The sequence below is a fragment of the Rhamphochromis longiceps genome, linkage group LG18 (genome assembly GCF_057381845.1).
Source record: "Rhamphochromis longiceps isolate RC_006_pf linkage group LG18, R_longiceps_female_GT1.1, whole genome shotgun sequence".
NCBI classification, from domain to species: domain Eukaryota; kingdom Metazoa; phylum Chordata; class Actinopteri; order Cichliformes; family Cichlidae; genus Rhamphochromis; species Rhamphochromis longiceps.
Window position 1 is genome coordinate 21,348,637 of NC_140574.1, and position 14,348 is coordinate 21,362,984.

Consider the following 14,348-nt stretch of genomic DNA (forward strand, 5'->3'; position numbering starts at 1 on the left):
CTACTCCTTCATAATGTTTGTGGCTAACATATTGTGGCGAGCTTAGACAAGGAGGAGACAGAGGTTTCGTTCGGTCTTGCTTCCCCGCCGTCCTAGCCAGGAAGCACAGCCGTTTATTTATATCTGACAGAAGAACGCTGCCGCTAGCCAACTGCTCAGCGTGGCACCAGCACAACAACAACAACAAAAAAAAGGCGCTTTCTCACCGGAAACACACAGTCGCAGAGAGAGTGTCACCTGTAACCATGGCAACAGAACAACAAAACATAACTGTCAAAACAAAACCCCGAACAGCCCTGACCCACTACATAGCCCCCACCTAAGGGGTCAGTCGTCCCCGACAACCCCATTACCCAACAAAGTCCTGCAAATGTCCAGGTGTCTTCTTCTGGCGCACCGGCCGATCTCGGCCGGCGGGGGAACAGTCACTCGGATCAGAGCATGAGGTGCCACCAGCATCCCCTGCCCCGACGTCTGCTGGAGTGAGCGGTCGGTACGGTGAGAGTCTGTCCTGGTGCAACACCACCATGCGCCCGGGCCCGGCATGCGGATACGGTACACCACTTCTGTTAACCGCTCCACGACCTCCGCCGGCCCTTGCCAGTGACTGCAGAGTTTGGGGGACAATCCTCTCTTGCGAACCGGGCAGTACACCCAAACCTTGTCGCCAGGCATGAAAACCCCCCCTTGGCACTTGGTGTCGTAGGGCCTGGCGGGTGTAGTCATGAACCACCTGCAGCCGCTCCCTCAGCCTCCTGTAGTAATCCATCTCTGGCCCACCATCAATCTCCGGCTCGGGGGGGGACCCGAACACCAGATCCACAGGCGTCCGGAGCTCCCATCCAAACATCAGAGCGGCAGGTGTGCACTGGCTGGACTCCTGAACCGCAATCCGATACGACCAAAGGACCAGGGGCAGATGTCGGTCCCAATACCGCTGGTGGCGGCTGGTGAGAATGGCGAGCTGAGTGGCCAGCGTGCGGTTAAAGCGCTCGACCAAGCCGTCGCTTTGCGGGTGGAGTGGTGTGGTTCTCGTCTTCTCCACCCCCAGCCGCCGGCAAGTCTCCCCGAAGACCTTCGATTCGAAGTTACGCCCCTGGTCACTGTGGAGCTCAGCCGGGACCCCAAAACGGGTGAACATGTCCTCCACCAGCTTCTCCGCCGTCGTCGTTGCACTCTGGTCCGGCACTGCGTAGGCCTCTGGCCACTTTGTGAAGTAGTCCATAGCCACCAACACATACTGGTTCCCTGACTCTGTAACGGGGAAAGGCCCTTGGATGTCCACTCCCACTCACTCCATTGGGGCCCCCACCAGGTACTGCTGAAGGGGGGTAGTGGAGCGTGGAGTTGGGCCCTTCTGTGCCGTGCAGGTGTCACAGCAGTGCACATGAAGTTCCACATCCCGTCGACAGCCAGGCCAGTAGAACCGTCCTCTGAGACGGCGGAGAGTTTTGGCATTCCCATAGTGGCCGGCCCCCACCGAGCTGTGGACAAACTCGAGCACCTGCGACCGCAGCGACAGATGCACCAACAGCTGCAGGAGATCTCGTACCTGACCGGGGGCCCGCCATATCATGGTACAGGAGGCCGTCGTGGGTCTCCAGGTTGTTGTACTGGGAGTAGTAGGCCTTCACCTCGGGCTCCTGTCCCGACACCCCCGTCCAGTCTGGGCGTTGCGCCGCCTCCAGCCAGGCCCCCACCTGAGCCAACGTCGCGTCGGCCTCCTGCTCCCGCTTCAGCTGCTGCATGGTCAATGGGAGCCATCCCCCTCCGCTGGCCGCAGCCTGAGCAGTAGCCACCCCAAGCGCCTCCTGGGCCGCTCCTCCTGTCGCAGACAGTAGCGGCACTCGACAGCCATGCAGGGCCGTCTAGAGAGGGCATCAGCGTTGCCATGCTGTCGACCTGCCCGATGCTGGATCTCAAAGTCGTAGCCCTGAAGGACCTCCAACCAGCGGGCCACCTGACCTTCTGGATGTTTGAAGTTCAGGAGCCAAGTCAGAGATGCATAGTCAGTGCGCAGGAGAAACCGGCAGCCGTGCAGGTATGGCCGGAAGTGCCGCACCGCCAGCACTACGGCCAGCAGCTCCCGCTGAGTTACGCAGTAGTTCCTCTCGGCTCGCCCCAGGGCACGGCTGAAGTATGCCACCACCTGTTCTCCGGCCTCGTCCTGCTGGGAAAGGACCGCCCCGACTCCTACATTGCTAGCGTCAGTGTCCACAATGAAAGGTTGCCGGGCGTCGGGGTAGACCAGGAATGGAGCTCTGGTGACGGCCTCCTTCAGCTGCGCAAAAGCTGCAGCGCAGGCATCACCCCAGCCAAACGGCTGGCCCTTGTCAGTCAGGCGGTGGAGGGGGCTGTTTATCGTCGCGAACCCCTTGATGAACCGATGGTAGTACGAGGCTAGGCCCAGGAAGCTCCGCAGTTCTTTGACGTTCGAGGGAGTCGGCCAGTCCCGGACCGCAGCCACCTTTGCGGGGTCGGTGGCGATACCTTGAGCGCTGATCACATGGCCCAAGAACGTGGTCTCTCCCACCAACAGCCGGCATTTCGCAGGGTTGAGCCGCAGCCCAGCTCGTCGGATGGTACTCAAGACCTCACTCAGGTGAGACAGTGCACTGTCGAAGTCGCCACCGTGCACCAACTGGTCATCCAGGTACACAATGCAGCGGCTACAAGGGATGTCTACGAGCACCCTCTCCATCAGCCTCTCAAACGTCACTGGCGCATTGCAAAGCCCAAATGGCATGACCCTGAACTGCCACAGCCCCTGTCCAATGGTGAATGCAGTCTTAGGCCTTGCTTCGGGGGCTAGCTCCACCTGCCAGTAACCGCTGCGTAGCTCGAGGGAGCTGAACCAGCTGGAGCCGGTAACGTAATCTAGGGCCTCGTCGATCAGTGGAAGCGGGTACGAGTCCTTCTTGGTGACTGCATTGAGACGGCAAAAGTCCACGCAGAACCTCGGGCTGCCATCCTTCTTTCCCACCAGAACCATGGGTGCCGCCCATGGGCTGTTGGATGGCTCGATCAGCCATCTCACGGATCTTTTCTTCCGCCACCTGCCGTTTTGAGAGGGGCAGCCGGTTTGGGCGCAGACGGATGGGTTGAGCAGAGCCGGTGTCGATGGTGTGCTGGACCAGCCCCGTCTGCCTGCAGTCTTTGTCACTGGCAGCAAAGATGTCCACATTCTCGTCCAGGAGGCACCTCAACCGCTGGTGCTGGTCAACGTTGAGACCTACGCTGCTGTGCTGCCACAGGTCATCAACAGCCTCGATTGTCTCGGTCGAGGGAGATTTGTCGGGCTGAGAGGCTGAGGCTGAGGTGAGTAGAGATGACACAGAGCCACCGGCACCCGAAATCTGCTGAGTGGCAGCTGCCCAATGCCTGTCTCGTCTGGCTCTGGTCCCCTCCACTCCCTGCTTTTGACCACACTGGAGGGCAAGAGTCTCTGTGCCAAGAGTGATAGCCAACTTTGCAGGCCCCCCAGCGGGTCAGCAGATCCAGGCCGATGATGCACCGGTTTTGAATGTCAGCAAGCCAGATATCGTGCACCAGCTCCAGATCCTTCACTCGGATCCGCAACAGTTTCTTCCCCCGCATAACAGTTCTCTCCCCCGTCACTGTCATCAGCTGGGTGTCTGTGGGCAACCAACCCTTCACCAGTGGCCCGGACGTTCCAGGGAGCACGCCAGGTTGTATTAGGGAAATGGTAGACCCCGTGTCCTCCAGGGCCGGGCATGGCTGGTCCTCAACACAGCAGCTCAGGTAGAGTCCCTTGAGGTGCCCAACTTGGCCCACCACCGTGCATCGTCCTTGGAGGGGGGCAGGAAGCTGGAGTGGTGGTCCCCTCGCTACACCGCTCCCACCCCATTTCCCTGAGGCTGCATAGTTCCGGCCTTCGGGGCAGGTGCTGGGCAGTCACGTGCCACGTGGCCAGGCTCATCGCACCGGTAGCAGCGGTTGGTCGGTTGACGGGGACGCCTCCGGGGCACTGAAGACTGCAGCTGGCATATCTCCGCGACCTCCCCGTCGCAGTCTGCGGCTCTGATTTGGGGGTAGTTCGGGGGGGGGGCACCTGCTGGTTAGGTCGCGAGGTGAGCACCAGCTCGGCCCTTTCAGCCTCAAGGAGCACCTCACGGTGGGTTTGAGGCATGGCCAGGTGGACGTGTTGGCGTAGTCGCTCTGGAAAAAGTCCTCGCAGAACAGCATGCAGGCTAAGCTCCTCAAGGGCTGCTGCTGGGAACTCCGGGTAGCCACGACGAGCATACAGCAACACGTCCGCTGCAAAGGTGCCCAGGCTCTCCCCCAGCCAACGGCTCCGGTTGGTCAACTGCTCTCTGCTCTGATCAGTGGAGTGCCGCTGCCCGAATCGCCTCTCGAGTGCCGCGGTGAGGGCCTGGAGCTCATGCTGCTCTGCCGGGGCTAGGTCAAGGAGTATCTGCAGTGCATCTCCCTCCAATGCTAGCGCTAGGTGTGTAGCAGCCTCCTCTTCGCTCCAGCAACTATGCCTGGCGGCTAGCCGGACTTGTGAGAGGTAGGCCTCTAGCGGGGTTAGCCCGCCGGTGTGTGGGTCGACAGAGGCAGCCCATGAAGCATTGTCCTAGCGTCTGTCACGACAGGCCGCCGCCGCGGTGCGCTTGCACCATCGGGACCCGTCGGGGGAGTTACATGGCCGCTCGCTTCCTCTCTCTTCAATCGCCAGCTTCCCAAGCAGTGAATGTTCTCCTCGACAGCTTGCTCCAGCCTCTGAATGTCTCTCTCCATTACGGTGAGGGTGAGCTATCCCACTTCTGACACCAATGTGGCGAGCTCAGACAAGGAGGAGACAGAGGTTTCGTTCGGTCTTGCTTCCCCGCCGTCCTAGCCAGGGAGCACAGCCGTTTATTTATATCTTACAGAAGAACACTGCCGCTAGCCAACTGCTCAGCGTGGCACCAGCACAACAACAACAAAAAAAAGGCGCTCTCTCACCGCAAACACACAGTCGCAGAGAGAGCATCACCTGTAACCATGGCAACAGAACAACAAAACATAACTGTCAAAACAAAACCCAGAACAACCCTGACCCGCTACAATATTATAATGTGACCCACGATTAAGTGCATAGTTCCCCAGTAATTAAATGGAATTTAAATGTATTTTAATTGAAATAACAATCTAACTATAATTATAAAATTTAAAAGCATGCTCAATAATCAAGGTAAGGAGAGTTTATTCTCTTCATCTGGACGTAGCATTTTCGGTGTATCTTGGTGTATCTGTGGGGATGGTGTTCTGCTCATGTTGGTAATCCAAACACTTGACACTTCTGGTTTTGTGTAATGGCTTCAGTAAACAAAAAATAAAATTATCTAAATAAAAGTATTTTTTAAAAAATAAAATGTTAGCACAATAGCACCAGCAAACTATTGATTTTTTATTTATTTATTTTTTTACTAAAATATACCCCATTTGTTCAGTTCACATTTTATACCTGAACAAATTTTCTTCAAACTACAAAGTATTTATACAGATAAGGATCAACTCTATAGCCATCCATCCTTTTTGATCACTTTCCACCAGAAAAGAGGTTTGATGTTTTCCATGTTTTTGTTTCATTACCAAAAACTTTCAGAGCAGTTGTTTTTTATGTTTTTTATGCTACATGCTAACATGCAAAACCACAATGCAGTTATTTAATACTTGTATTTAAAAAAAATGTTTTGTATTTTGTTTTTTCAAGTGTATATCATTCTACTTATTGATATAATTAATAAAGATTAATAGTACACATGACTTAATTTTGGATTATTAATTGTCATCAATTAGTTAATTAATTATTAACAAATAGCAATAATTGTTGTGTTTAATTTTCTTCATATTCTTAATTTTATTTATAGCTGTTATAACAGAATAATTTAGAAAAACGTGTCCAGATGTAGCTAGAACTTTAGTGAACTTAACTCAGCCCAAGTCTAGATGGGTTTGCACATAATAATAAAAATAAAAATACACCGACATAAATCAGAAAACCTCTTTTATTGATTATAACTGAGAAATCACTTTTAGACATCAAACATACACACACATATATATATTTATGTTTACCTTAAAATGAGTCAGAGGAGCCTAACTCACTAAAAAAAAGAAAAGTGGAATTGCTGCACATATTCAGACTTTATTGTTCCATTGAGACAAACTTTAAAATACTGGTTTTAATTCTGACACCACCACCAAGTTCTAAATCTGTAGATTGTTACTGTAACCCTGCCACCTCTGTCACCACCAAAAATAATCAACCAAAACCTGCATGTCAATATTGTTCTGTTTACTCATTTGCTATTCAAATCATGCTTGTCTGAGCTTACAGAGGGAATAACAAATGGCCAATGAAGGTGCTGTGGTTGTTGACATTATCATAGATCCAGGTGTCCGGACGGAGCCTCATGTACACCTGGTCTCCTGCAGCCAGCTGCAGAGTCATGCCATTGGTGGCTGTCTCATAGCGATTTCCAGCAGCATGGTTGTACACTGTAACCATCTGCTCTCCATTCTTCATCAGACGCAGCCCCATCGGTCTAGTTGATATATTATGACCAGAGAAGCTGAAGTAATAAACTCCTCTGACCGGAGCAGTGAAAATACCTGGAGATGATGGACACAGTTACAGCTTATAAAGCAGAGCAGAAGATCAGTGGTAGTGAAATGCAGTACTTATCTAATAAATAAACTCACATGTGTATAAATACACATAATTATGGTAAGTTTACCTGTTGCAGGGTTGTAAGAGCCTGAGTTAAAGTAGACATTTTTGTAAGTCAGTGTGATCTCTGCACTCATTGGTCCAGTATTTCCAACATTGCCAATTGATGCTCCAAATGCCACACGGTTGCCTGGAGTTGCATGGAAATATGGGATTATTTGTTTGGTTTGACAACAACAAAACCTGAACCTGTATCAGTACACTGATAAAAATCTATACATGTCAGAATAAAAACCTCCAGCTGTGTTATGTTCTTACCTTGGATTGATGATTTCAGATCTGCCAGCTGTTTCTCAGCATTATTCAGCTTGGATTCTAGTTGTCGTAATATTAGGAAAAGTTGTTCATTTGTCCCAGCACAGAGTTGAGGTGTCTCAACAAGGGAGCCTTCATTTTCAGATGCTTGGCCATCCACCTGAGGGAAGGCAGCTGCACACAGAAAGAAGAGGCATAAGGTTAAGACTGCAGTCTTCATCTTTTCAGAATTTCTCTTCATCTGTGTTAGTTCCCCCCACAAGGCTCTAGATATATACTGTATCACAAAGACGGAAGTGTCCCTATTTTTTTCCTATCCAATAAACAAGCACAAAGAAAACTCAGAGATAATAATTATCTGCAATGTGATTGAGACAAGATAACACTTCACGAAAAACCTGTTTTAAGCCCCATGAATGATCCTTCTCTTTATAAGCGGTGTAACATGAGTGGTTAACTGAAATAACAGCAGAAATAGCAAAAGCAACTGTCTGTCAGTACGCAGTGAGTAATGTTGGACTTCTCGCTGGAAATCAGCAGCAGTAGTAGTCGACATTATAAATAGCAATTTCAGCTACATTCTAAGGTGAACTTGAACGCAACATTTAAACTGAGAATTTTTATACTGGAGATTACAAAGTAAAAGTTGTGAAAGCATGCAAATGCAATACAATAGTCTAACAAGCAAACCTACTGTTAGAATTAAGGCACCCAGCTGTCCTGCTCTTCTTTAGGGCATGTGCAGGACCATCTTGTGCCAGTACAGAATGTGATGTCACTAGCTTGGTCAGTTGGTTACTACTTATAAACCCAATTAATTAATTTAAGTTAGCTAACTAATGACAGAACTGAGCGTTTAACAATGAAACTAAAAAATAGGAGGTTTTATGTTAAAAACCAACTACATACTGCCCACTTTCATTCAGTTTGTTAAGTGGAAAGTGGCCGTTTTTTCTTGCTGGTATGCTGATGGATACTGGGATTCCCTTTTGTGCTTTGGTGACAAGTATATGTTTGTGGTGTGATGCATGTGTAGAAACATGTTAATTGTCTGGATGTGCTTGGGAAAACAGACGATTTTATTGCATAAAACTGTGCTGAGCGGATTTTGTGAATACCTGCTCTGACAGCTGATTGTACCATTTGGTCTCTACATACAACCCGATGAGTTCAAATCAAACACATAGTGAATAGTGTCAGACTTCAGCTTCTCGGTCTTGTGACCCACAAGTTCACCTAACTCACCTGACTAACAGGTAGAAATTTTCATTTCAGTGGAGCTAGCAAACAATAAGGAAGTTAATGAGGGTTGAATACCATAACTGTCTGTTTATCGAAAACCCGCTGTTTGAGTAGCATTTCTACCGCATACCTTAGCTCTTCTTAAAAACAAAACAAAAGATAAATGTCATAAGAAGGTCACATCTAACCTTCACTAATGCTGTTTATGCGACACAGGGAAACAAAAGTCTTCAAATGAACTTTTTCCTTTATAGATAATCATCCAACTGGTCTATACTGGTCTGTATTCAGCTAAGAAAGGTGGATCAAATAAGGGCTTTTTAAGTAATGGCTTAATTGCTGCAACATTGAAAGCCTGTGGTGCATAATCTGTGAATACCAATAATACGGTCAAATTTCAAATTGAAGCATTAACTCATGATAAGACTGTCATGGTCCGGGTGAATGGCGGCATTTTACTATAATGTGTGAAACATGTTTCACATGTATCCCTCATGAATGATATCAAGTCATCTTGAGTCACAAACAACATTCCTGTAAGAAGGTAGTTAGTTTTTTGCCAGTGACTTTTATATATCCTTTATTTATCGAGTTTAAAAAATATATCATTGACATTACAAATGTCTTTTTTAAGAGTAATCTGGCCAAGGCAACAGCAGAAATTGCAACAAATATAACAATAGTTCTGTAAACATATTTTAATTTGACAAAAAGGACCGCATTGGTTATAATGTAAGTACAATATCACAAAGTTATAAAGATACTTTAAAAAGAGGGAATTTTATATATAACCCATCTGTAGACCTAGTTCACCAAAGTCTATTTACCAACATATGTAAAGACATTACTCATAAAAAACACATGGAAGCATTCGAAATCATTTTTTGGCAGGTGATCACTTTTTGGCACAACGGCTTCCACCTGCAAAGACTGTAAGACACTCAAAGTAATGCACCTCTTCCTGCCTGACCAATCACAGGCACACCCTCTTTGTGTCCTAGTGTCTCTGACCTTCACTGCCTGAGTCACGACCCTCTCCCTGAGACTACCTTTTCCCGTCTGCTGTGTAGTTCACAGCCCCGTCTGACATTTTAGTTCATAGTTTTGTGTTTGATATCGTAGTTCATGGTTGACGCTTTAACTCCCAGTCACGTTTACTTTATTGTTCATAGTTCATGTTTTCATTATTGATGTTTGGAACACTTCAGGTCTCACTTTGCACTCTGTTAATTAAGAGTCACATTTTTGTTAATAATGTTTTTGTCTTCTTGTTCTAACCTCGCCTCTGTGCTGTCTGCATTTGGGTCCACTTACCTAATTCATGCAGTAATCACTAGTTAATGCAATGTTTTTTTTGACAGCCTGGCTACAGTGGTGAAAAGAAACCTGATGTGGCTCCTATTTTAATCTACCAGTGATGAACAGTAAGAAGTGCTAGCTTTACACAGGGAATTTTATACAGTGATAAACAATTTTTCCAGGACAAACAAAGGTCTTGTAGATTAGTGTTATGGGATTTCTACTTTGTAATCAGCACCATGGGAGTCAAGCATTTCTGATTTGTTGCTTTCTTTGTGAAAGGAGCCCCAGTATAAAGAGTTGTGGAGGAAGAGTTTAGGTAGCACGTCTAAACAACTACTGTAGTTTTAAAGCCAAAACTAGCTGTTTATTAAGACCTTTGATAAAACTTTAAAGGTCAATAAACATAATTTATGGATTGATTTCTTTGCATTGGGTGTTTTGTTACTGACATCTGCTGAGAATTTCATGTCAAAAGCACCTTTAGAAATACTTTGGTGATGCGTTCAATATTTTTTTTATCCTCTGTATAATTTTAAACCAGTTAACTAATATTTTTTTAATCAATCTTTAAACTGATTTTAGCAATCATAAAAAAATATCTACATTTGGGATCCAAGAAAAATATTATTTTAATACAAAAAATCATCAAGAAACTTTGGCCACCTTGACCTCTGGTTGTGTCATATTGAACACTGGGCAGATGGACTCAAAGGTTTGACATTTCAACAGAGCTGAATGGTATTTTATTTAACCAATAGAAATTTTACACACATTGTCTCCATTGTTTACCAGCCATCGATCTGGGTACAAAATGCTGAAGGATGGCATATTTTCTTAAATGCATGTTGAGAGCAGTGGCACACGGGAGCTATAATGCGGGATGAATCCTTACCTTCAGCATTTAAGAGAGGCGGCACGCATAAAAACACTTAAATAACTAATTTTATGTCTCTTAGGTTTTGTCAGAGGTGGGCAGGTAGGACACAGATGTAGGTCTCTCAGACAAGAATGAACCTTTGTCGTATTTTCTGTAGTTCTTTGTGCAGGTTTCCATTTGTTGTTGTGCACTGTTTGTGTCTCGCGTTTATGCATTTCCTGTTATTTACTCAGTAACTTTTTTGCTATTGGTTTTTGCTTTCTCTCTTTGATGTTCTCTTTGATCCCCCTAAATCACCACAATGCTCAAGTTTACCTACTCTTTCATAATGTTTGTGGCTAACATATTGTGGCGAGCTCAGACAAGGAGGAGACAGAGTTAATAATGTTTTTGTCTTCTTGTTCTAACCTCGCCTCCGTGCTGTCTGCATTTGGGTCCACTTACCTGGTCCGGCTACTTCGCCATAACCAAGACTTCTTTGAGTGTCTTGTAAAGATGGGGTCTAATAGGCATGTTGCCAATGTAGAGATACAAAATTACTGAAGCCTGTTTTGAAACATCGATAGGAGAGAGGAAGTCTAAAGAAATAGCAGTTTTGCTGTACAGCACATCTGCGGGACAGCTGTGAATAGTTATTTGTCCTAATGGTTAGAAAAATATTTGCAAAGAAATTCATGCAGTAATCACTAGTTAATGCAATGTTTCTTTGACAGCCTGGCTACAGTGGTGAAAAGAAACTTGATGTGGCTCCTATTTTAATCTACCAGTGATGAACAGTAAGAAGTGCTAGCTTTATGCACGCTTTTATGTAGTGACAAATTATTTTTCCAGGGGGTTTCCAAAGGTTTTGTAGATTAGTGTAATGCCATATATACACAAAGGGATAATGAGTGAATGAAACACAGAGGGAGAGCACAGCTGGGAGTAATTGGGCAAGACAAGACAAGGAAGTAAAACAGGAAACGTAAACTGACAGAACTCAGAGACACAACACTGACGGAGATTGAAGGGAACACAGGCTGTATCCCAATTCAGGGTCTGCAGCCTTAAAGTATGCAGCCTTAACAGTCCACAAGGGCCGCGTACTCAAAGACCACTAAGGCCGGAAATGCGAGGCTTGTGAAATGGGACGGTCTAGCCTCCGTTGCGCTGCCCAGGTTGCCTAGCAACCATGATACTAACAGCTGGAAACGTTTCATACAGCTTTGTTTGACAGAAATGAAGGAGAAAATCTTTTGTTCATTTGTTTGTTTCTTTCTACATGAGCTTTGACCATTCTCTGTAAGATTAAGCTCAGCTATTGAACGGCGTATATTTTAAAGTAAAGGCTTTAAAACCAAGTTAGTAGAAACGTCACAAATGTCACATAACTTTGCCGACATGTGGCCAACAGGAATCTTTTAATGTTCTTCGTTATTAAACATTTGCACATAAATAAGTGACATAGTATTCAGTACTTACTTAAAGTTTACTCTTCGGCTGCCCCTCATCCGCTGTTTGTTTTCAGCAAAATTATCCACACCCACCGCCGTGCTATGCATTCTGGGCCACATATGTTGGGCCACGAAGTCTACACTGCCACAGCCTTAAAGTTCAGGGAAATGAAGGATGCATTTGAGGGCCGCATTTCGAGCAGCCTTTGAATTGGGACAGCCTTCGTCGCGTTGCTGTGACGTAATCGGACTTAAAATGCGGCCTTTAAGGCTGCAGACCCTGAATTGGCCACAGAGTACAGGTTCCAATGAAGGTGCTGTGTTTGTTGTCATTATCAAAAATCCAGGTGTCCGGACGGAGCCTCATGTACACCTGGTCTCCTGCAGCCAGCAGCAGAGAAATGCCATTGGTGGCTGTCTCATAGCAATTTCAGCTGCATGGTTGTGCACTGTCACCATCTGCTCTCCATTCTTCATCAGACGCAGCCCCATCGGTCTAGTTGATAAATTATGACCAGAGAAGCTGAAGTAATAAACTCCTCTGACCGGAGCAGTAAAAATACCTGGAGATGATGGACACAGTTACAGCTTATATAACATCAAGAATAATCAAATCAGTTGAGAAATGCAGTACTTATCTAACAAATAAACTCACATGTGTATAAATACACATAATTATGATAAGTTTACCTGTTGCAGGGTTGTAAGAGCCTGAGTTAAAGTAGACATTTTTGTAAGTCAGTGTGATCTCTGCATTCATTGGTCCAGTATTTTCAACATTGCCAATTGATGCTCCAAATGCCACACGGTTGCCTGGAGTTGCATGGAAATATGGAATTATTTGGGCTTTTTTTACAACGACAAAACCTGAACCTGTATCAGTACACTGATAAAGATCTTTACATGTCAGAATGAAAACTTCCAGCTGTGTTATGTTCTTACCTTGGATTGATGATTTCAGATCTGCCAGCTGTTTCTCAGCATTATTCAGCTTGGATTCTAGTTGTCGTAATATTAGGAAAAGTTGTTCATTTGTCCCAGCAGACAGATGAGGTTTCTCAACAATGGAGCCTTCACTTTCAGATGCTTTGCCTGCTTGGCCATCCACCTGAGGGAAGGCAGCTGCACACAGATAGAAGAGGCACAAGGTTAGCACAGCTACTGCGATCTTCATCCTTTATAAATTTCTGTTCATTAGCATCAATCTGTGTTAGTTCTCCCCACAAGGCTCTCTCTCTATATATATATATATATAAATATATATCACAAAGACAGAAGTTTCCTATTTTCTTCAGTTCCGATAAACAAGAACAAAGAAAACTCAGAGACAATATTTATTTTGAATTATACTTCATGAAAAAACAAGTTTTAAGCGCCATGAATGTAATTGTAAAAGTGTGCAATACAATAGTCTATTAGTCTTCTTGCTGGTATGCTCGTGGATAACAACATTTCCTATTGTGCTTTGGTGACAAAACTAGTTATATTTGTGGTGTGATGCATGTAGAAACCTATTGTTATCAAAGTACAATAAAACAGTGAAACGAACATGAGGAAATGAAACCTAGTTTAATTTTCCCAGTAAGATAATGTTACAGGATGTTAAAAACAGTCTGGAGAAACAAGCTGTTTGTGTTGTATTTCTTACCTTTTCTAAAAAGCAAAAACAAAAAATAGATGTAATTAGAAGGGCTTTCAAACCTTCACTAATGTTGTTTATGTGATATGGGGAGTTCTCAATCCCAAATAAAGCCCTTCAAATGAACCATTTCTCTGCAGATAATCATCCAGCTGGTCTATATCAGTATGTATTGAGCTAAGAAAGGTGGATCAAATAAGGGCTTTTTAAAATGGCTTAATTACTGCAACTTTGAATGTCTGTGGTGCAAAGTCTGGTAGTACCAAAAATATGATTAAATTTATAATTGAATCATGAATTCATGGTAAGACTTCTTTGAGTGTCTTGTAGCGATGGGGTCTAATGTTGGCAATTTAGACAAAGATATTTTTGAAGTCTGCTTTGAAACATTGATCGGAGAGAGAAAGTCTAAAGAAATAGCAGTTTTAGTGTACCACACATCTGCGGGACGGCTGTGAATAATTATTTTTCGTAGTGGTTAGAAAATATTTGCAAAGAAGTTCATGCAGTAATCACTAGTTAACATAATGTTTTTTTGACAGCCTGGCTACAGTGGTGAAAAGAAACCTGATGTGGCTCCTATTTTAATCTACCAGTGATGAACAGAAAGAAGTGCTAGCTTTACACGGGAAATTTTATACAGTGATAAACAATTTTTCCAGGACAAACAAAGGTCTTGTAGATTAGTGTTATGGGATTTCTACTTTGTAATCAGCACCATGGGAGTCGAGCATTTCTGATTTGTTGCTTTTTTGTGAAAGGAGCCCCAGTATAAAGAGTTGTGGAGGAAGAGTTTAGGTAGGACGTCTACATTGTGTTAGCACGTATCGTTGAAGAAGATAACATCACAGGAATTACTTT

At 45.3% G+C, this 14,348-nt stretch overlaps 1 protein-coding gene and 1 pseudogene across 1 annotated transcript; both read right to left on the reverse strand.

Moving 5' to 3' along the window:
* Positions 1–6,108: 6,108 nt before the first annotated feature.
* LOC146648193 (complement C1q-like protein 2) lies at positions 6,109–7,214 on the reverse strand. The gene is made up of 3 exons (XM_085390347.1): positions 6,998–7,214; positions 6,747–6,869; positions 6,109–6,621 (listed from the first exon to the last, which is right to left on the reverse strand). The coding sequence occupies exons 1-3, from the start codon at positions 7,212–7,214 to the stop codon at positions 6,341–6,343; spliced, it is 621 nt and encodes a 206-aa protein (XP_085246473.1). The 3' UTR covers positions 6,109–6,340.
* Positions 7,215–12,113: 4,899 nt separating this feature from the next.
* LOC146648194 (complement C1q-like protein 2) lies at positions 12,114–13,022 on the reverse strand (annotated as a pseudogene).
* Between the last annotated feature and the right edge of the window lie 1,326 nt (positions 13,023–14,348).

What these genes read in the sequence shown, in the direction of transcription:
- LOC146648193 (XM_085390347.1), bottom strand. Translation starts at nt 7,214, where the DNA reads ATGAAGACTGCAGTCTTAACCTTATGCCTCTTCTTTCTGTGTGCAGCT. An exon ending in TCTGAAATCATCAATCCAAG is followed by an intron (nt 6,870 to 6,997) that starts GTAAGAACATAA and finishes ATGCAACTCCAG; the next exon opens with GCAACCGTGTGGCATTTGGA. An exon ending in CTCTTACAACCCTGCAACAG is followed by an intron (nt 6,622 to 6,746) that starts GTAAACTTACCA and finishes CATCATCTCCAG; the next exon opens with GTATTTTCACTGCTCCGGTC.